General features: G+C 42.9%; 1 protein-coding gene across 1 annotated transcript in view; it reads right to left on the bottom strand.

Moving 5' to 3' along the window:
• The window catches only part of DNAH8 (dynein axonemal heavy chain 8), a 335,116-nt gene that overhangs the window by 36,674 nt on the left and 274,420 nt on the right, over positions 1 to 24,022 (bottom strand). Inside the window, exons 86-88 of the mRNA XM_069564262.1 lie at positions 16,082 to 16,198; positions 13,924 to 14,025; positions 8,083 to 8,243 (exon numbers count right to left, since the gene is read on the bottom strand). Of these exons, the coding sequence (XP_069420363.1) occupies positions 8,083 to 8,243; positions 13,924 to 14,025; positions 16,082 to 16,198 (380 nt within the window). The remainder of the gene's footprint in view (positions 1 to 8,082; positions 8,244 to 13,923; positions 14,026 to 16,081; positions 16,199 to 24,022) is intronic.

The following is a 24,022-nucleotide window of genomic DNA, read 5'->3' as shown; positions in this document are numbered from 1 at the left end:
GAGTAAACACAGGGCTTGCAGGTCACACTGGGCTTGCAGCTTTGTGATTTGAGGGAGATGTCTAGGTCATCTCTGTTGGGTGGGACAGTCGTGGGTCATGAAAAATAAAATGCACACAAAAAAACAGAATGGGCTATAAAATACACAATTAACCATCTAATGAGCTATTAGTGCACTGTCATATCCAAGCCAGCCTAGATTTATCTATATCTTCACATGTGAAATATCAATGGGCATAAATTTTTTAATAAAAACCTGAAGCTCAAAAGTCAGCCAAAACTAAAGGGAATACAATTAAATTTATCCTGAATGGAAATGAACATAAAAGTTGTAATAAGACATTTGATAAATTTCAGAAGGTAGAAAAATATGCCTAACTGCTAATGACTACAAGAGGGAAAATAATTGTTTCTGACATTGAGGTGGTTGGTATCTTATAAATCTAGATAATAAAATGGGAATAAACTATGCACTTTTTATGGTTCCTATCACCAAGGTATCTAAGCCCTTGGGAGAGATTTTATTTCTTTTAAAGCATTTATTCAGCTGGATTTCCCCCCTCTACTTCAGGGATTGGGCATGCTTAAGCAGGATTGAGGAGATGGTCCCCTCTCCCCTAAATTTCCTTCTCTCAAATTTATGGCCACTAACTTTAGAGTACAGATTCCCATCAACAGGTTCTCTACAGTGGCCCAATTACAGCCGCTGGGCCTGTCTGGAAGCAAGAGTGGTGTTGTACAGGGTGGACAGTCAGAAAAGCTAGTAAGGATTCCTGTAGCTGGTACATCCACACAGATTCAGTCAGCGCATCTTAGAGAGGTCAGTTCAGTTCAGTTGCTCAGTCATGTCCAACTCTGCGACCCCATGAATTGCAGCACGCCAGGCCTCCCTGTCCATCACCAATTCCCAGAGTTCACCCAAACTCATGTCCATCAAGTCAGTGATGCCATCGGCCAACACCTCTCTAGTTACAACTGTTGTCTCTGTACAAATGTGATCAAACCTCTCACCTGGCTCCAGTCCACATGATACACTCTCTTTCCCCTCAGACACATCCCATCATCTTTCCCAACTCAACACACCCAGACAGGACTCTGTAATTCCACACCCCCCACCCCAGCGCAATTCTGTTCGCCGTCCTCCACCATCCTGGCTCCTGGACCAGGAATAACAGGGAATCCTTTACCTCTTTCATCCCACGTAGAACGTGGAGAGTCACTTCTATTCGGTGTGGGAAGGGTGTAGTTGAGAGGAGACCAGGGGTCGGTTTTAGCTGGGAAGTTTATGGGTTTCCCTGGTGGCCCAGATGGTAAAGAATCTGCCTTCAATGCAGCAAACCCAGGTTCGATCCCTGGGTCAGGAAGAAACCCCCCGGAGAAGGAAATGGCTATCCACTCCAGTATTTCTTGCCTGGGAAATCCCATGGAGAGAGGAGCCTGGCAGTCCATGGGATTGCAGTCGGACACGACTGAGCAACTAGCACCCTTTTGACCGCCATTGCTTACTGCCCCCTGGTGGGTGGTGGGGGAACAGTGAGGCATTGGGGCACAGCCCACCAAGAAGGTGGGTTCAGTTGCCAGAAAGGGGGAGGCTAGGAATACAGTCACCTCATATTTCAGAGACCAGAGGAAAGAAACATCAAATTTAGAACAAAGCTCACTCAGAGGTTAGGAAAACGACCAAAGACAGGTGTAGCTTCCGAGCTGAGCGGGAGACAGAAACGGGCCAAGGTCCCTGGAAAGAGGGGGACCCTAGGGAAGACCCTCGGACAGACTAGAGGGGGACGTTCAGAACGCAGAGAGATAAGAGGAGGGTCACAAGTCTTTCCCACCAGCTAGTTGCTTCTGGCAGAAACAGTCCTCCAAGCGAGGCAGAGTTACAGCACTTTGTACGTGACCTCACTTGGTGTTATGAGAGGTTGCGAGACCCTGATGCTCGATCTGGGGAAAAGCCAGCTTATTGAATCTGGAGCACACCTGCCAGCAACGGCAGATGAGCCTCTGGAGAGGGCTGAGAAGAGAGACTTGCCACATGGCATAGAAAGTTCGCTGTGTTCCCTCTGTGCAGCAGCTAGCAGCAACAAATAGACGGAAACCACAGAAGACTCTCGGTCACTGCTCTGTGTTCACCAAATCGGTCTCCCTGTGGGGCCGGTTCTCAGCTTCACTCTACCCTCTCCATCGGTCCTCATCCCTAATCTCTGCTGGTATCATTACACACGTGTATTCACAGGGTCTCCAACATGGCCTCTTAGTCCAAACAGCCCTTAAATACAGGGAAAATGTGCTCAGTTTCCCTTAAAGTAAGAGGAAATAAAGCTATGCTGAGAAGCCATTTGTCACTAGTCATATTGGTGAAAAATAAGCTTCACCAACACTCTGCTTACTGAGTCATACTGTTGACTGTGTGACACTGTAGGTGTCGATTGTTGGTGAGATTGTAAAACAGCACAGTCCTCTGTAAGGAAAACTGAAAATATGCATTAATCCTTGATCTAGCAATCCCACCCACAGCAACTTACCCTGAAAAATACATCTCTAACAATATGGGAAAACCATGAGCATGAGACTATTAATTGAGGAACTACAGGAGACAGCAAAATATTGGAAACAACCAACAGGCCCATCCATAGGAAAATGGATGAATGAGCTATAATACATATGATCCAGGCATATCTGTTTCTCTGCACTTTGGTGTTTTGCTCTTCAAAGAGACTGTAATTTTTACAAATCGAAGGTTTGTGAAAACCCTGTCAGTCAAGTTTATTTGCACCATTTTTTCCAACAGCATTTGCTCATTTCATATCTCTGAGTCACATTTTGGTAATTCTCACAATATTTCTAACTTTTATTATTATTTTATTGTATTTGTTACAGTGATCTGTGATCAGTGACCTTTGATGTTACTAGTATGACCTGCTGAAGACTCAGATAAAGGTCAGCATTTTGAAGCAATAAACTATTTCAAATTAAGATGGGTACATTTGTTTTTTAGACATAATTTCTACTGTACACTTAATTGGCTACAGTTAAGCTAGTGTGAACATAACATTTATATGCACCGGGAAACTAAAAATATCATGTGGCTTGTTTTATTGTGGTAGTCTGAAATATCTCTGAGATGTGCCTTTAATGAGGAAGATACCTACGAACAGGTAGATGATTACAGGATCACTGTTAAGTGAAAAAAGTGAGACACACACAAATATATATGGCGATATATATATATGGATATTATATAGTTACATATATAATTATATGCATAATGGCAATTTTGTATCAGAGAGAAAGGATAATAAGAATATATATGATACTTATGTATGAGCAAAAAGAAATACAGAGGAGATAAGCCAGAAGCTAATGCATTTGGTTGCCTGTGACAGAAGGGGGAATGGTGGGAGGGCTGAGACTTTTCTAAGAACCACATTATATAGCTGTGACTTTTGAGCCATATTCATGTTTCACATATTTAAAACAATCAACAAAAAATTTTTTAAAACCCTAAAATGTAATATAAATAGAAACAAGTGAATGCACCTGTACATCAACTGATAGCATAAACTCACAGAAAAAACAATCTGAATCACTTCTGAACACAGCACTCTGAGCACTCTCAATGGGATATATTCTAGGGGACAAAAAGAACTGCAAAAAAGTCTTGACCTCCAGTTGGTACATCTGTTGTTGGTCATACGGTACTGGTGGTGAAATGGGATGGGTTCCTATAGTCCTTTCCCCTCATGTTTCAGCCTGCCTTTTGTCTGTGGAAAAACTTTAACCAAAGAATAAGTTTAATCAGAAAAGAGAGAAAATGCAGAAACAAAGGAAAATAGTCCAACAAGACTAAATAATAACAGTTCAGTCATTAAGCACACTCAAGAACTTTTAGTATCTCCTCAAGGGCTATAGATAATGTTCTAAGCCACATCCTATGAGCTGTCTTACAGATACTGAAACCCCCACCAGGTGGAAGAACTTAACTACGTGATGACTAGGCTTGTCGCTATGACAAAAACTGCCACAATTCTAGGAATTAACCTCAAGGAAACGGGAACAAACTGACCCTGGAACTAAGGATTAACTGTACTTAAAACAATCAGGATGACGCTGGTTAGACCACCGATGACAAATTTTAAGATGACTGTCAGAGCTGACTGTACTATTTCCACATGTAGCCCTCTGCTTCTGTCTATGAAAGCTTCTGCCCCCGACTGTCAGTGGAAGGGAGTCAGCCTTTGGACAGGTGTCTGCCCTCCCCACCGGTTGCCGGCATCCAAAGTAAACCAAAGTTTTCCTTCCACCAACTTGCTTCTTTATTGGCTTTTGAGCAGTGATCAGCTGGACCCCACTTTCCATAACAGTGTAATTTGGAGCAAATGAGTAAACAAACTGAAGTGCTGAGAACCTGAGTTCTCCCCGTGGGAGAAAGGAGATCACTGTGTGAAATGAGCAAGGACAAGGAAGAGCTCTGAGGTGTATTGGTACTGGAGTTACCCATGAGCTCATGATGTTTTAAAAAGACACATATCTCCTATCTCTGCCCACACACACACAAATAGATGTGGTTATATATGGATATAGCTGTAGATGAATAAACAAATTGACAAATACAGGACAAAAGAAAAGCTCATGGAACAAAATATTAACAGTTGGTGAACCTAGGTAAAGGGTATATGGAAGTTCATTGTACCAGCAACATTTATGAGGGTTTATAATAGTTCAAGAAAGAAAGTCAAGGAAAAAAAGCACAAGTTTGTCTTTATCATTGCCTCCCATCTGGATTAGTTTGGTTGCTCTTCTCTGGACTTTTCTGCTGTTGCTGCTGCTGCTAAGTAGCTTTAGTCGTGTCCAACTCTGTGCGTCCCCATAGACAGCAGCCCACTAGGCTCCCCCGTCCCTGGGATTCTCTAGGCAAGAAGAGTGGAGTGGGTTGCCATTTCCTTCTGCAATGTATAAAAGTGAAAAGTGAAAGTGAAGTCGCTCAGTCGTGTCCGACTCTTCGTGACCCCATGGACTGCAGCCTACCAGGCTCCTCTGTCCATGGGATTTTCCAGGCAAGAGTACTGGAGTGGGTTACCATCGCCTTCTCCGTGATGATAGAGACCGTACCTTTTTTCCTGTTTCCCTGGTTTGCAATAACAACATCATTCTGGTGGGGAAAGCAGACCAGTTTTGGCAGCCCTGGTGGGAAAGGTGGATCTTGCATTTACCTAGGTTGGGGGCGGGAGGACCCTCTATGAAGGGAATACTAAACGGGTATACATGAGTGAGACAGGAGGCTCTGGGTTCCCACACCCCCAGGGCAGGCTGGGCTGGGAGCCCTGCCCTTGAGTTTCTGAAAGCCCCAGGGCTCTTGCTGCCTGAAGTATGGGCTGTGATTATTCAGGAACACAGTCTTCCTTCCCAGGCACGGGGTGGCCAAAAGACTGGCTGTAAAATGCCGATGGGGAAGGGTAAGGGGGCCTGGCTGCGGAGCTTATGCTCCATAGCGAATTGTCTGGAAGCCAGGCAGCATGGCTTTTCCAAGCAGGTAGAGTCCTCGTCCGTGCCAAGGCTGAGTTGCTTCACCATGTTCTTTTGGACTTTTCTAGCTCTGGTTTATCTCTCTTGAGAGCCGGTGACCAAAACTGCTACAACAATCCAGTCAAAGGAATGCCATCCCTGTAAGCCAGGGCGAGACACTGTCAGCCTGGTTTCCTATGTTCCTTGCTAGGATCTTGCGGTACCCAACAGGATCAGACTCTCTGGGTACCAGCCAATGTGGCTCCTGGGGCTCTTGCCAAGGATGGAATCAGAGTTCAGAGCCCTCACAAATGAACCATTTCGATGGCTAATTTACAAGTACATTAAAACTTACTGGCCATTTTTCTGCCCATTCCCTCAAACTCATGAGATCTTTCTGTGGACTATCTCTATTAATTAGACTCTCCATGGCCTAGAAGAATTTACTACCGCTGACACGTTCAACAAAATGTGACACTATTCAACAAATAGTGCCTGAGTAGCAGGTACTATTTAGCCCTGGAACTACAGTAGTGAAAACAGGCAGACATTTCAGACAGAATGGATTAGAAGATTTTAAAGGGAGGAAAGGAAGCCAGGTTGATAGACGACAAATAAATAGATAACTGAATAGAGAGGTGGTGATACAATCGACAGGAAAAAAGCAGGCAAGGAGGATGGAGTTTGGGGTGGGAGTTGGGGAGTGGTTTGCAATTTTTAAATAAGGCAGCCAGGGAAGACATCTTTGAGTAGGTGACATTAAGACCGGAAGAGGTGGAAAAGTGAGCCCCAGTGATATCTGGGGGAAGGATGTTCCAGGAGGTGTACTCTATGGTAGGAAGGACCTGTGGTAGGAGCCATCTGGCCTGTCCAAGTAACAGGAAGCTAGCAGAAGCTGGAGCTAAGCAGCACAATTGCCGGAGAAGGCAAAAGGAGACCGGCTGATAGGTCGGGGTCAGATGGCATCACTGGGCTTTGCAGGTCACCTGCAGGTCATGGTCAGCTCTTGCCCTTGACTTGGAATGAAGACAGGAACCTCAGGAGGGTTCTGGGCAGAGGAGCGGTTTGACACATGTTTCTAAAGTCTTAGCTAAATTAAAACTCCTTCCCACGACTTCCCCAGTGGTCTACTGGTTAAGACTCCATGCCTCCATTGCAGCAGCCACAGGTTCGATCCCTGGTCAGGGAACTAAGATCCCACATCCCTCGTGTGGCCAAAAAATTAACTAATTAATTAAAAACAGCTCCTTCCTTGTGTGCTCTCTTTCAGATGATATTAATTCCCAGCTGGATTTCTGAGGATTCCCTTTCATTTCTTCACTTCTTTCCTGTCTCCTGCTAACTTACAATAGTCTCTTAAAATAACACCTAGAGCTGCCACCAAAGCGCCATAACTGTTCTGTCATGGGGTCTGAAATGAGTGATGGCCATTGGTGGGTCTTTGGAGGTCACGCCCATGACTTTGAAGATGAAAAGAGGCGTGGTAGAGTTTAGAGGATGTGGAGGGGTGAGAATGAACGTGAGTGACAAAGAGGCCAGGAGTCCAAGCCTTCTGCTGGGGCAGGGAGCATGCTCAGAGTGGAGAGACGACACAGCGGGAGCAGAGATGCTAGGCCAGGACAGAGAACCAGGAGGTGGAGATGTCCACGCCCCATCGCAGAGCTGCTGGACCTGCCGCTGCAGGTGAGTGACCAGGAGCGAGGCACAACTTACTCCTCCCAGCTGTCACAGCTTAAAATCTGCAGCAGGAGTCTTGGTTTCTTCCGTTTCCTGAAATGAGGCACTCTGCTGGACAGATACCCTTGGTCTTTGGTCAGTGAGCCCCAGGCATGAACATCCAGGCAGGTTCTCAGCTGCGGCTTCTTGGAGTCCTCTCTGTGGAGCTGGGTGGTCTTGGGTTCAGGTAGGGGGTGAGATCTCATCCAAAGGACAGGCCTGAGAAGGGGCCTGGGACTGGATGCATGTCTTGTCTCTTCCCTACCACCTCTTACCACAGTGACCAGGGCGGGGACATCATGCAGAGCCCTTCCTCCTGGGCTCTGCCTCTGTGTCCTTTGCACCTGTGCTCATTGCATCCTGCCTTCCAAGGCAGCTAGCTACTTACACAAGGATGCAGGTGAGCAAGTAGAAGGAGAGGGGCCATCTCTGAGAGGACCCGCAGAAATACATGTCCTCCTCCTCTTCTCTCTGCCCTCCTGAACCTTTCACATTCTGTTTATGACCATTATTTTAATAGATTTTTTGAGATAAAAGGCAAAGAACTAGGAGGGTACCATCCTACCAGATCAGTAGCATCAAGACCAAGAACGCCAACTGGTTTTATGACACAACAGAGGAGAAATAATCAATGCATAAATTAGAGCTTTAACACTGTCATAAACTCCAGAGCAGTAGGATTTAGCGATGGGCAAGCAGGCCAAGATAGGACAAAATTGTAATTGGGAGATAGGAAGTGACACTACTGTTTTTCACAGTGAAATAAAAAGAAGGGAAAGGAGAGAGATTAAGAGAGAAAATGAAGTGCACAGACTTTGCCAGGCTGGGTTATATCCTTTCAAATTAAAAAACGCTGGGAACTTACGTGATATCGGCATTTGGGTGAAGCCCAAAGACTTCGGGGTTATCTAGAGATGGCAATGACTGGATGTATTCGAAATACTGATCCAAAGTTTTGCACACAGGGATTTTATACCCTGTATAAAAACAGAACGACGGTTCAAACATCTTCTCACTGAACCAGACCTATATCGGAGAGAAAACAGGAGAAATAAATGGAAGAATATCTAAATGAAAACCCCAAACTGCCACTGTCAAGGAAATAGGGTCACCTTATTTCCATTTTAGGCATTTTTTATATCAGGTTTGAAAGATCCTTAACAAAACCACTGACAGTATAGTTAGACATATGCGTGCATGCTCAGTTGCTTCAGTCATGTCCGATTCTTTGTGACCCCAACAGACTGTAGCCCACCATGGGATTATCCCAGCACGAATACTGGAGAGGGTTGCCATTTCCTCCTCCAGGGAGTGTCCCCGACCCAGGGATCAAACCCACTTCTCCTGTGGTTCTTGCACAGCAACGCGGCTGGATTCTTTACCACCGAGCCACCTGGGAAGCATAGTTAGACATAGATTAAGGAAAGAGAGAGGCCACAGTATAAGAACAATGAAAGCCGGTCTCTGTTTAACACCAAAGAAGATCATTTCTAAGGGTGAAGAGGAGACAGCCAGCCTTGCAAGCCCACCCTCTACTGGAGTAATCTGACAAACCTTGAGTTCACTTTAAAAAGGCAGGGGAACGGATTGCAGAAGCAATAACCACACACATAGACACAGACACGCACACACACACACACACACACACACACACATGAGAGCACATCTGGGCATTTTCACTGCCTCCCTTCTCCCCAGAAACAGGGCTCATGCCTGGGGGCTTATGCTTGTGCTCAGCGTGGCCCGCAATGGCACTAAACACCATACAGCCAGGAAAACTTCTTACAAGTATCTCCCCTCCCACCCTGAGCTGGAGAGCACCCTCTGTTAAGTAAGTTATGTCCCTGGACACAAGAAGCAAATATATCCAACCACCTTATTGTTTGCCTGAAGACATCCCTTTCTCATTCTGTATGAACTGATTATTTATAAGGTAACAGCGAGAGGACAAATAAATACTTGGTGTGGATAGACTTATTCTGAAGTGGAGGGGAAAAAAAACGTTGAATGCCTATGAGCCTGCTTTGAGGCAATGACTTCTGTGTCTAAAGGAGTGATTTTCACAGAAGGGAGGGAAATAATGAGATGATGGGAAGAGCAGGGATGCAGGCTGGATGTCCGAATCACTCAGAGGACTCCGTGTGGAAAGAAATGGGGATTGTGGTCACACTTTCTCTGTTATCTTCCCTCCATATCCTGCCTCCTCCAGCTCTTTTTAGGTCCAGTGATTGCTCTGAAACACCCTGTTCCTGATTCTCCCTATTTTATTCATCACAGTTCTCTTCTGTTCAACTCCTGTCCACAAGGCATTGAGCTCGGAACAGGAACAGATTGCAAAGACGAGACACACAGTCCTTTCGTTCAAGGAGCTTGTGACCCAGTAGAGAGAGAAGCCAGTTACATAATCACCATAATACAAAGTGCACTAAGGTAAGAGCCAGAGGAAATAAAAATAGGCAGAGCACTAAGGAGGCGAGCCAGGAAGAAAGAAGAGCCAGATGGATGTCAGGCAAAGCTTTATCTAGGAGGTGATTTTGGAGATATACCTCGAAGGATAGGATTTTCGCAAACGAACTTGTGACTGGGGAGACCACTCATGCAAAGGTATAGAATAACTGATGCAAAGATGTAAGGCAGGTTGGGTACATGATGAAACCAGTGTATTTACCCTAAGATAAATATAACATAGAGGGAAGAGATCAGACAGAAAAAGTGAAGTGAGGTCATATTATGGATGACTGTGGATGTCAAGGAGAGGACCGGTGCATAACTGAAAAAGTGGGGAGCATTTGAAAGTCATCAAAGAAAACAGTGCTATGATTATAGTCATTATTTAGAAAGATGAGGTTTTTAGTGATGCAGATGACAAGGGTGGCAAAGCGTGGCCCTGGGGTCTTCAGCACGCAGACAGCAAATGACCACACTGAGTTCTGAGCTGCCAGGTGACATATGCGTAAAAAAGCAAAATGAACATTCTTCTTGCTTTTCCACTTCTTTAATAAAGTTCAAAAGCATAAAGAGTAAATCCAGAAATAGCTAGACTTAAAACCACAAAAACAGTTGAGTTTCACCAAATCTGGAGAACATATTTGGTATAATCAAAATACAGAATATGAAATCTACATGGAGTTACTTCAGGAGACTCTGAAAGGTAGCCTACAAAAATAAGCAGACATTCTTCAAGGACAAAGAGCAAAGTTCTACAATTACTGGTTTTAAGGGACACAGGCCATAAGATAATGAGAACAGAGAAAACAGACAAGGATTCAAAGCTCCAAATTGCAAGTCACAGTGACAGAGGATCCGATTTGAAGGCTCTGGTTTTCAACTGAAGCAATTTTCACTCAGGGAACACGGACCAGGTAAAGTGGCAGCAGATGACAAGCCTTTGCCTCCCTAGTCACCACATTCTGTTTGAAGACATTAAGCTGAATGTTGATATTTTTCTATATTGAGCTGTCTTATATAAATTTTTAGGAGTCTCCCAGGTGGCACCAGTGGTAAAGAACTAGCCTGCCAATGCAGGAGACTTAAGAGATACAGGTTTGATCCCTGGGTCAGGAAGATCCCCTGGAGGAGGGCATGACAACCCACTCCAGTATTCTTGCTGAGAATCCCATGGACAGAGGAGCCTGGTGGGCTACCATCCATGGGGCTGCAAAGAGTTGGACATGATTGAAATGACTTAGCATGCATACACTCATGTATTTTTAAAAGTAAGTAAATATTTTTATACCAGGCAAATACTAAATAATCAGTATTAAAAGTCAATAAAGGTCAGTTCCCTTTCCTTATCTTCCTTGACCTCTCTCAGTTGACATTTCTTCTTTTTTGATACATTAAAGTATATTAAAGAACTCAGAAATTTGTCCTGTTTCTTTTCTTTTTTCATCCTTTTCTCTACACTTTCTTCTTAGATGATGGTCTCATCTCATCTCCTGACTTTAAATGCCATCTACATATGACAAATTCCAAATTATTTTCTCCAGCCCTGAGCTCTCTTCTGAGCTCCACCCTGTAAATCTAACTGCCTGTTTATCTCCATCCATTCTGTTATTCAACAAATATTTATAGAGTGCCTACTATGTGAGAGCTCCCTTCCAGGTACAGCAATGCATACAGGTGAAGGCCCTGCCCTTCTGGAACTTCCAGTCTTAGACATCTCCACTTGGATGTCCAGTAAGCATCTCAGAGGTTACATGATGAAAACAGATGACATGTGCATATGAAAGCAAAAATTAGGAAATTTCCACCCCCAGCAAAATTTCTTTCCCCAGATATTCTTTCTCTTCTCTGTAAATAATCCCATTCTCCATCCAGTTACTTAGGTCAAAACTAGGAGTGATCCTTGACCCCGCCCCTTCCTTCCCCATCAGCATTCTGCTGGTGGTATCTGTACAATATGGCCAGAATCTATCCACTTTTCACAGTCTCCAGTGCCAAAACTCCAATTTAGGTACTTGTACAATTATTCTAACAAATATGCTTACTAAGACATCTTTTTTTTCCTCTTTTAAATCTCAGATACAGAGGCGAGTTCATCATATTCCTGTATTTTGTTATTCTCAGGTCTCTAGACCCTTTTCATTTTAGTTTTTCCCATTTAGCCGTTATATACACTCCTAGTCTCTTCTTGGGGGGCTTCTATTTAAATATACTTGATATATGTCCCTGAAAGCATGTATTTATCCTTGAGAAATTATACAGGTACCACTCTATGCTGCTGCTGCTGCTGCTAAGTCGCTTTAGTCGTGTCCGACTCTGTGCGACCCCATAGACGGCAGCCCATCAGGCTCCCCCATCCCTGGGATTCTCCAGGCAAGAACACTGGAGTGGATTGCCATTTCCTTCTCCAATGCATGAAAGTGAAACGTGAAAGTGAAGTCATTCAGTCGTGTCCAACTCTTAGCGACCCCATGGACCACTCTATAGGTCTCGTTTTATTTTTGAAAGCTCTGCACTCAATGCTATGTTCCTAAGATTTATGCATGATGTCATATGGACCATTTTTTCCAGGTGCTGCATTGTATTCCATGACAGGCATACAACATTTAACTCCTCAATTCCTCCTCTAACTCCTTATTTAACTCCTCTAACTCCTCAACCTGACAGACTCCCAGGTTGCTTTCAACTTTCCACTCTCCCAGACAGTACTACGGATAACGTCCTTGTACATGTCCACAAACCTGTCTGAGAATTACTCTGTGACATACACTCAAGAGTGGGATTCTGGTTCAGAGAGAAGTCCCATCATACACCACTGATATGACTCAGTGCCACCAGTGCACCTTTGAAAGGTGAGCGATGGTAATACATGTGCTCACCCACTATGCTTATCCATTCTCTCAGGCTTCTTATCTATTCTCTTAGGCTTGTTCCTCTCCACAGTGGATGCTGTGATGTGCCACGAAATCCTTCTCCAGGACCCAGGCACTGGCTCCCCCGGCTGTGTGGAGTACTGGCTCCTGAGGGCTCACAACATTGTCCCTCCCAGGAATCGTCCTGGAAGGGAGCTGCCTCAACTAAGATCATGCCCTTGGGGGAAGGGAGGACCACAGGCAGAATCCATCTAAGAGTCCACTTTTGGAGAACCCAACTGACAATGGTCACCTGCACAGTCTTGCCACGACATTTTTATGTCCATACATTTTATACAAATATGTGGGGTTTTTTTCCTAGAAATGTTCTGGGATGTATCTACTCATAATATTTAATTTCAGTTAAGTTTTGCTCAATTACTTGCCTGGAGATCTGCTTCTGCATATCCTTACCAACACTTATCATCATCCACCTTTCTCCAAATACAGTTTCAAGAAAAACATTAGTAAAGGTTGAAAAACAATTCAGATTTCTGCCCAACCTCCAGTTTACCAAAACACCCCCAGAGCTTATGCTTTGTTGTTAAGTCTCAATTTTGTTAAAGTGGGGAAAAAAAATCTAATTACCAATTTAGATCCTAATACAAAGAACCCAAATAACCATAAAATACTCCTATATCTGATTTTTTTCCACTTAGGTAATGTATATTGCATCTTTAACATGTAAAAGTTTTAAGAACAATTTGAGCCTGGTAGATTCTTGCCTGAAGAGTCCCAGGGACGGAGGAGCCTGGTGGGCTGCCGTCTACGGGGCTGCCGTCTATGAGTCGGACACGACTGAAGCGACTTGGCAGCGGCAGCAGCAGATGTCCTTATACCGTTCATCCTTGGTGTGAAAGCCAGAATTGCTAAGAGATAATATTTTCTAGAAAATGTTTACTCATGTGACCTATGCAGATTTTACTGGGAAATGAGGAAAAAAAAAAAAAACTACTTCATCAATTTTCAATTATCTGTCCTAATGGAAAGAGATGAGAAAACTCAAATTTTGGCTCATTCTCCAGTCACTTATCTTGGGGCTTGAAATTGCCCTGAAGACTTGCAATCAGAGGAAAAGGCAGAGGTATTATGTCCAATATTTTTATAGGAGGGGAGGTGGACATGAACAGCTAGTCTATGATTATAGATCATTGAGAGTTGACCTTTGTTCTGTTCTGGACCACAAGTAGATTGCTAGTTGGTTTGGTTGGCTGATTCTTTTCAGCAGCTCTGCTCTATATTTTTTCCCTTTCAGTTTGGCTTACCTATTATGAACCAAAAATATTCTTATTTAATAGGAAGATGCAATGAGATGTGTTTCTATGGTCTTTTTTTCTAAGTTGACTTACTCTAGCAAAGCAGTTAAGTAGACGTTTATCAAAGTCATCGGTGACTCTGCCCCCATACTGCACCTCTCCAATCATGTACCGAACAGTATTCCACGACACACCCTTTATTAAAAAAATAGAAAAGAGTTATTCATTGTCAACTCAAACAAATAATTCTAAACATTTCGATTCTTTCTCTAAAAGAAAGCTCTGAAAAAAGAAGCACTAGCTAGACTGCATTTAAAATTACTCATTATCTTATATTAATAACTCTTTTGCTCTTACACGACTGGAATTGCTATGGTTTGTTCACCAAAGAAAAACTTACAATACTAAACATCAGTGAATATACTGCTCATTGATTATTTAAAGTAGGGGGAAAAGAAGATTATTTTTCAGTCTGTGGATGTAATTACCTATTATGTTCATTATAGTAATGCCAAGCTGTTAGAGCAGAAAAAAGTCACGTTTAATGAGGAAGGGAGAAAAATCAAGTAATCAACGCTTGAATATGCTTTCTTAGTAATATATTTTCTGAATCTGTATGAGAACATCTAGAAAATTATTCACAAGGTTTTTCTACAATGAAATCTTTCTCTGACTCATTGTGTGAGCTATGAGTACATCAAAGCATTTATTAATTTCCATAGCAATCTTATTCTAGCAACACATTTCAGATATTAATAGTTCTTTATTTTTAAAAAGTTTCAATACATTTGGGGTAGGAGAAGTAAGGATGCTTGATTTTTATTTACTTTCTCTTGGTTAAAATTTTATTTTTCAGCTACATTGCCTTTCAAAGCAACTATTTCAAGATAACTGTCATTTGTACATACAAAAAATGATAAACAATCACAGATACGAACCCATATAATTTTTTCATCAAAATGTCATACTCAAATTTAATATCCCTTTGTAATTTCTAGGAAAAATAATGGTTTGATTCTAGATTTCTCCCCTAGCCAGATAACAATTCATCATGGCTCACCCTCATCATACTGGTACGTGTAGAATCTATGATTATCTTTGTGAGAAGGTATCTACTGTGAGAAGGAAGAGAGGGAGAGACGACAGGCAACTCGTATTTACTGAGTCCTGACTACACACCATACACTGTGGTTTCATACACAAATACTAACTTATTTATTCCTCTTGGAAACCATGACCATTTTATAGATGAAGAAACAGGTTCTGAGAGGCTCATAAACTTGCTCAAAATCACAGAATGAAAAACAGATTTCGAACTCCTTGGAACACACATGTGAAAGAACTGAGTTTGTGTTCTTAGTTCAGTGACCCTGAGGAAGCCCATCATTCTCGTTAGCCTAGTGTTAGTCATTCAGTCCTGTCCGACCCTTTGAAACCCCCTGGGCTGTAGCCCGCCAAGCTCCTCTGTCCGTGGGATTCTCTAGGCAAGAACGCTGGAGTGGGTGGTCATTCCCTTCTCCAGGGGATCTTCCCGATCCGGGTCTCCTGCATTGCAGGTGGATTCTTTCCCATCTGAGCCACCAGGGAAGCCCTCAGCCTAGTACCTCATCAGTAAAACGGGGATGATGTATCTGCCTTCTGTATCTGCCTCGCCCAGTAGTGAAAATAAAAATGAGAGCCTGCACGCATGAGCACCTTGAAAACTGTGAAGTGCTACACGACCGGTGATCGTTGTCACAAATCACCGCTATTTATCTGCATAGCATCTGTTAAGACGTGACTTAAGGTGCAAAGGAAATTTCACATGGGCTGGGAGACAACATTCTCACTTCTGAGGATTCTGAGGCAGCATGACTGAGATGAAGGAAGGAAAGTCTGACTCAAGGTACACTTTCTCCGGAAGTACACTGAGGCACTGGCGTGTGACGTGAAGAAGGCTGTGCTGTTTCTGAGAACGACGAGTTCATCCATCACAGCTCTGACTCCTGTGCGTGTGCTTGGGAGAGACAGAGGTAGGGTGAGGGCGGGGGGCACAAGTGTGAAATGGAGAGCCCAGTGCACTCCGATGGGCAGTGGAGGTGTGACTGGAAACGGCTGGACCAGTAAACAGGTGAGTGGAATGACTGATCCCTTTTGGAAGAACTTGGGGGAACATTAGCAAGATCACTGCATATCCCAGACTGCGAATGTCTCTAGAACTTTGATTTAAAGACAGCAATGAAAACAAACAAAAAGAAATAATTTCACTCACTTTCTTAATGTCACATTCATCAAGGTGATTCTGAATAAACTGAACGCTGGCTGAAAAGTCGGCAGAATTGAATTCATACGGAATATTCCATCCTAAGGGACCAAATTTGCGTCGCTCCTTAAAAACACCAAAGAAAAGTAACTATTGAGTGAGATTTTTAACTTGTATTGCAGCTGATTCCTTTTTATTATTAAAACAAACTACAGTGAAATTAAGGCATGATACTGAAGTAAGTTGACATCATAAAAGAATATATCCCAAACCATTACTTGGTTTGGGATACAGCAAACATTAGAAATACTTTTCCTTGGCTCTAAATGGTTGACAAAAAAAGCAAATCTCCGGCTATTTGCCAAATTGGAGTCCGGGGTTTAAAAAGTCTAGGTCTCCATTGTCAGCTCAAAAAAGTGCAGTAGGTGCTCAAAAATAGCTGTTGAAGGAATTCACTGTTCTAAATTGGACTCTTGAAAGTTTCAAATGTTAAATGTAAGGGTTTGAATTTTTGCTTTTCAAGTTGAATAACCTAAGCTCACAAGGGTGTTCAGACTCCCTGCTAGTATCACTTTGTAATCTTGCGGTTTCAGATTTTGAAAACTAAACATTTTCTATTGTAAAACATGACATAACTGCCTTAAAACATATTGCCCTTGTTTGTCCTCTCCTGTGAAACAGTGGTTAATCATTTCAAACCATCAAATTACTCATAAATAATCAAACAGGGCTCAAGCCAAATGACTCAATTGCTTTGATATTCTGAGACCATTTTAAAGGTATGGGAGTGTCATTACTGATATTTCCAGAACCTGATCACCTTGCAAGCCACATATATTAACTCAAATGTTACCATACCTTCAGCTTTCCCTGCCTCAACATACAGTCAGTCTAAGAAAAGTTCAATTACTTATTCAGGTTAGCTCCTGACCTTTGATCCAAGTGTCACTCATGCAGACAGTAGAATCCTGATCCATCTGTGGGAAGATATAATTCCACTTCTCTACCTCTAAATGTGCACTAGCTTTTCCTTCTCTTTTTTGCTTTCCCTAACCCAAAACACATACACAGATATAGACACACACAGACACACACACACAGAGTTTTCACAAGCCATTCCAATACTTCTTTCTGCAGCTGTTCCATGCTTTAGACCACGAATAACACTACCATTTAAAGGAATCTAAATGAACTTTAATTTGGGCAAATTCACGGACAAGTCAGAGAAGAAACTGAGAAAGTGAGAAGCTTTAATTACTGATTTTTGGTAAAGAAACCACCTGCCAAGGCAGGAGACACAAGAGATGCAGGTTTGATCCCTGGGCCAGCAAGATCCCCTGGAGAATGAAATGGCAAACTGCTCCAGCATTCTTGCCTGGAAAAGTCCATGGACAGAGGAGCCTGGCAGGCTACAGTCCATGGGAGTCACAAAGACTCCCTGGACACAAGTGAACACACACAGCACAGGATATGCTTTTAAGTGTATCCTAAATCAAAATTAATTTGGGTCCAGATGTCCTGGCCCTGGGAGATCAGACTGAGGACAAACAACCCTTAGACATGTAAACTGCTACCATTATTTCTAGAACTGTTCTTCTTTAGGTTGGGTTGTCAGGTATCAGGCATTTGTATGGAGTGACTCCCATTTCCACTGTAGCTAATTAGATCAAAGGTGGACAACCAGCCCAAGACCAGCAACATCCCCTCTCCCAGGAATCTAAACTTAAGAATTCAGAATTGGTATTCAGAGTTTGTCCTAATCAGAGCTCACCGAGGTGAGCCTCGTTCAGGTTTGTTCCAGGAGAAAGGGTGGCTTGGAGGATCTATAGGACACTAACACAAAAATGCATTTGGCTAACCCTTGAGTCTCTAGAATTACTTCCATCCTGAAGACTTCAAAGTGAAAAATGCAAAAATACACTTATAATTAAAATGCAAATGTTTTCCCATTAAAAGAGAGAATCATCTCTAAAATAGTTTTACCCATTTTGACTTAATTTTTAAAATTTACTGGTCAATTAGACAGGAGACTGAATGAAGAATAATTCTTCCTTTCCAATTACTAAAGCTGCTTAAATTGGCTCTACAGAAACATTCCCATTTACATGCACTGAGTGACTGCAATTCAGTTGTTCCTTAAAATGTGATCTTTGAAAACTGTCCTAATGCTGAGATTTGCTTCATTTTACATTACTATCAATTTTTATTTGTAAACATTCACTTCTTAGGTTGGTTCAATAAAATCACAGATGGTTTAATTCCTCTTGGAAAAAAGGACAAAATCTAGGTATCTTTTCTTTCACAAATGAGATCATTTCACTTTCTTGCTATCTTTTTGTACTTATTGATTCCTATAAGTGACAATTAAGAAAAAACAACACCTAAGTAGCACCTTGGAGTTATATCAGGATAGACTCAAACCATTGGGACCTAAGAACTCATTTGGAAGCTCAAAAGCAGAGGACTTTGCTAGAATTTGGAATATTTTTGAATATTGAATCTCTCCAATCCAATTAGTGTTTTTGAAATTAGGAGTCCTAGGTGATAGCATAGAAAAATATTAGAATCAGTGCATTTGCAAGAAGTTTTAATCTAGCTGAGAAAATAAGACTTAGAAACAAGGGAAGGACAACACGGTAGTAAGTATAATTAACTGTCAAAATTTCACAGACGTTAAGCTTGAAGAAGACATTCAATCAAGGGCTCCTGGGAAGAACGAAACTGCAGCTGGTCTTTGAACAGAAGGGAGAAAAGAATCCCGAGCTTGGTCAAGGTCAGGAGCAAAGACAGGAGTGCAGAGCTCATGATCTGTCCAGAGGGAGGCTGCAGAACTGTGCCACTGCAGCAGGGGACAGCCTCTGCTGAGTATATCTGGAACTACAGCCCCACGTGATGATTCAGGGGTGGATGGAACACAGATTTGAACATCAGGAGAAAGAGCTAAACCTGACTCAGCAGAAAGGAGTTGTTAATCCATTACTAAGTTGGAGAGTCGTGATTTTAGGAAGACTAGTCTACTCCCTACTGAATTTAACCAATACAGTTCCTTCTTTCTGTTCCAAAGGATATGTAAAACACAGCTACCAACACAACATGGAAAATGTGGAATCCTCCACAGAACACCGAAGAGAAGCTGTTCAGTGGAATCATCATTTTAACAATGCCAAAGCCATTCCCAGTTTTATGTTAGAATCTACCTCAGCCTTACGATCCTCTCTCCCACAGTCCAGTGCAGAAACATTTCAGGCTCATCTTCAAAGCAAGGCTCTCTTTAGAGCATTGCATCCTATTTATTTAATAACTGGAGCTAACATAAAATGAAAAATAAAATCCATACTGGACAATATAAGAGAAACATCAATAGGTTAAAATAATTAACAGAAATAGTCAGAACCTCTGGGGAAAACTATACAGGAATGTGTAAAAGATATTTTTTAAAAATTCTGTATCATGTTACTATAATTATTTTCAAGAGATGTGCACTAAGAACTTTATTATCACACCTCCCCAAAGCAAGAACTGGTATTCAGAGTCAGAATGTCTGCGATCCAAAAATCTGCAAGCAATAAATGCTGGAGAGGGTGTGGAGAAAAGGGAACCCTCCTACACTGTTGGTGGAAATGCAAACTAGTACAGCCACTATGGAGAACAGCGTGGAGATTCCTTAAAAAATTGCAAACGGAACTGCCTTATGACCCAGCAATCCCACTGTTGGGCATACACACCGAGGAAACCAGAATTGAAAGAGACACATGTACCCCAATGTTCATCGCAGCACTATTTATAATAGCCAGGACATGGAAACAACCTAGATCTCCATCAGCAGATGAATGGATAAGAAAGCTGTGGTACATATACACAATGGAGTATTACTCAGCCGTTAAAAAGAATACATTTGAGTCAGTTCTGATGAGATGGATGAAACTGGAGCCTATTATACAGAGTGAAGTAAGCCAGAAAGAAAAACACCAATACAGTATACTAACACATATATATGGAATTTAGAAAGATGGCAATGATGACCCTGTATGCAAGACAGGAAAAAAGACACAGATGTGTTAGCGGACTTTTGGACTCAGAGGGAGAGGGAGAGGGTGGGATGATTTGGGAGAATGGCATTGAAACGTGTATACTATCATGTAAGAATCGAATCGCCAGTCTATGTCCGATGCAGGATGCAGCCTGCTTGGGGCTGGTGCACGGGGATGATCCAGAGAGATGTTATGGGGAGGGAGGTGGGAGGGGGGTTCATGTTTGCGAACTCATGTACACCCGTGGGGGATTCATGTCAATGTATGGCAAAACCAATACAGTATTGTAAAGTAAAATACAGTAAAAATAAAAAAATTTTTTTAAAAATTTTAATTGAGTATTTGTCAAGGCTTAAACCTAAAAAAAAGTCAGAAAAGTAAACACTTTTCTGAATGAGGAACTGCTAACAGTGGTACTCCCTGAGCCCCACAGATATCGCCATTTTTATTAAATATTAACACATATTTTAAGAGCCATGGTAAAATTTCCAAGTTTGCAACTGCCCCTGCAGGCAGTTAGAGCTGCTAATCAAAGACTCTTGTAATAAACCTCACAAAGTTGTGTATCACCCATAAGTCCCAAAAATGGGCTTCAATGTGGCAAGCCAAAGTGAGAAAGAGAAATATCCAAAGCATGAAAAGGACATAAAAATGACTAATGACACCTCCCCCAAGGGCAGTGGCTCTTTGGCAGTTATTCTCCATTCTCACCAAATACTAGAATCACTTGGGAAGTTTTACAAAGGTCTGAGAACTTCACAACGCCTCCTCCAAGGAATTCTGGATCCAGGCAGTGGCTGAGGATCCAGTCATTAGGATAAGATGCTTCAGATTTTCACAGGTTCAGTTTGCTGGACCACAGCTTAAGATGCTCAGGGTCCATTGTGGTGTGCCACAAGGGGTAGCGCATGGGTCATCAGTGGGAACAAAACAGCCAACGTTTTCCTGACCTTCTGCAGGAAGTGTAGGCAGGAGACTATAGATGGAATTGTTGAGTTTCAGAAGACCCAGACTTTGGAGGAGGATATATTTAAAACTAAAATCCTGAAGGGCGAGTGTGGGCTTGCTCTGAAGCCCAGGATAGTGCTACATTGGACATTCTGGGAAACGGTAGTGAGAGAATATTGATACCAAAGGGGTGCTTCCCTTGTGAGTCATCTTTCAGAGGATGCAGGAATTGTCCTCAAGAAGTAGTGGCCAAGTAAGTGGAGGCGTGCACCAGGGCACTGGGATGAAAGGCTCCCATGGGGAGGGCAGGAGGACTGGCTGCCTGAGGCAGAGACATCAGCTGGCTGCAGTGAGAGCTGACTCGGCAGCAGTAACCTCGGAGCCAAGTTCCTGGAGGAGGAGGGAGGGAAGCTGGGGGAGCAGGGAGTGAGCAGAGCTTGGTGCAGAATTGGTTGGTGCATCTATGCAAGTTTCCATAGCGGCACCCAGGTCACCCCCTTCCCCTGGGCAAGCCTGCTCCCACCTCAAGACACCCTCTGCCACTCTTCTACCCAAGAAAGTTGTCCTTGACCAGTCAAATCTACTTCCCCTCCTTACAGGAGAGGAGGGGTGCTCATTTCATCCTCTGCAACAAGAGTAGGATCCACATAACACACGATGCCCTTGAGCTGGGCTGCATGAAGCCAAACCATGGTTCGGTAGGAGAAACACACTGGAGGGCAGGTGGGGGTTGGCTGTTTTACCACTAGGTCCTGCATTCTCATGTGTGATGGACTCCAACATGAACCCTTTGGAAGTGAGCAGACTCTTCCCAGTATAGACTCCCCCCCCCCCCCCCCCACAACTCCACCATGTCCTTCACCTGCCTTTCATCTGTAGAAAAACTTCAGTCAAAAATTTAATCAGAGAGGTGAGAAAATACAAAAGGAAGAAATAATAATAGCTTCAGTTCAGTTCAGTCGCTCAGTTGTGTTCAACTCTTTGCGACCCCATGAATTGCAGCACGCCAGGCCTCCCTGTCCATCACCAACTCCCGGAGTTTACCCAAACTCATTTCCACTGAGTCAGTGATGCCATCCAGCCATCTCATCCTCTGTCATCCCCTTCTCCTCCTGCCCCCAATCCCTCCCAGCATCAAAGTCTTTTCCAATGAGTCAACTCTTCGCATGAGGTGGCCAAAGTATTGGAGCTTCAGCTTCAACATCAGTCCTTCCAAAGAACACCCAGGACTGATCTCCTTTAGAATGGCCTGGTTGGATCTTCTTGCAGTCCAAAGGACTCTCAAGAGTCTTCTCCAACACCACAGTTCAAAAGCATCAAATCTTCGGCACTCAGCTTTCTTCACAGTCCAACTTTCACATCTGTACATGACCACTGGAAAAACCATAGCCTTGACTAGACAGACCTTTGTTGGCAAAGTAATGTCTCTGCTTTTGAATATGCTATCTAGGTTGGTCATAACTTTTCTTCCAATGAACAAGCGTCTTTTAATTTCATGGCTGCAATCACCACCTGCAGTGATTTTGGAGCCCAAAATAAAGTCTCTCACTCTTTTCAGTTTCCCCATCTATTTCCCATGAAGTGATGGGACCAGATGCCATGATCTTCGTTTTCTGAATGTTGAGCTTTAAGCCAACTTTTTCACTCTCTTCTTTCTCTTTCATCAAGAGGCTTTTTAGTTCCTCTTCACTTTCTGCCATAAGGGTGGTGTCATCTGCATATCTGAGATTATTGATATTTCTCCTGGCAATCTTGATTACAGCTTGTGCTTCTTTCAGCCCAGTGTTTCTCATGATGTACTCTGCATATAAGTTAAATAAGCAGGGCAACAATATACAGCTTAGTCATTAAAAAAAAGGTCAAGGACCTTTGGTTCTTTCTCAAGGACTACAGACAATATTCTGAGCCACTTCCTTTGAGTTGTTTTACAGAGACTGGAACCACCACCAGGTAGAAGTTACCTGTATATTGCCCACAAGCACACAGACATCAGACCAGCTGGAACCAAACAACTGATGATGCTGACTCCTTCTCACCTCATCACCAACTAGTCAGAAGAATGTCCACAAGCTGACTGTAAGACTCCTCACTACCCCCTCCAGGCTGGTACACGCAGTTTCAAGAACCTTAGTCCACTGTGGCCCCCTTTGCCTGAGAAAACAATAAAGCCATTTTCTTCTACTTCACCCAAAACTCTGTCTCCACATCAGCACTGTCTTGTCAGCACTGGAAAAGAGAGGGTGATTTTTGCCATCAATTTCCCTAGTCCAGAAACTTCAGATTATGTGACATGAACCAATTCCCTCTTCTTTTATTCAATCTCTAAAGGACAAAAGTATACACATCATGTTGTAGAAAGCAAGGGCTATCCAGGAAAATTTGGAAGAATCAATTCACCGATTAACAAATCAGGTATTTGGCTTTTATATCCAACAATAGAAAAATATAAGCCAAAATCTTTCTTTGCAGAATAGTCCTTCCTAAAATAGTTGTGTCTTGAACTCTAACATGTACACAAATCACTTGGGCATCTTATTACAACACAGATTCTGATTCAGCAGATCCAGGGTGGGTCCTGAGATTCATCTCTTAGAAGTCTCCAGGTGACATGAATGCTGCTGGTGCAGGAACCACAGCCCCTAAAGAATTCTGGATTTTCTATCAGACTCACTCTATCCTAACCAATTCACTTTGATTCATGGACTTACCGTTCCACGTTCCTATGCAATCCTGTTCTTTATGTCACTGGACTTTACTTTCACCACCAGACACGTCCACAACTGGGCATCATTTCTGCTTTGTCTCTCTCTTCATTCTTTCTGGAGCTACTTCTCTGTTCTTCCCCAATAACATACTGGACATCTACCGACCTAAGAAGCTCATCTTTCAGTGTCATATCTTTTTGCCTTTTCACACTGTCCATGAGGTGTCAAGGTTCCAGTTTGTGGATCACCCACCTGGTGACTTCATG

This window comes from Ovis canadensis, chromosome 20 (assembly GCF_042477335.2).
Source record: "Ovis canadensis isolate MfBH-ARS-UI-01 breed Bighorn chromosome 20, ARS-UI_OviCan_v2, whole genome shotgun sequence".
In the NCBI taxonomy this organism is placed as follows: Eukaryota; Metazoa; Chordata; class Mammalia; order Artiodactyla; family Bovidae; genus Ovis; species Ovis canadensis.
Note: the sequence above shows the minus strand (reverse complement) of the source record. Positions and strands in the feature narration are given on the sequence as shown.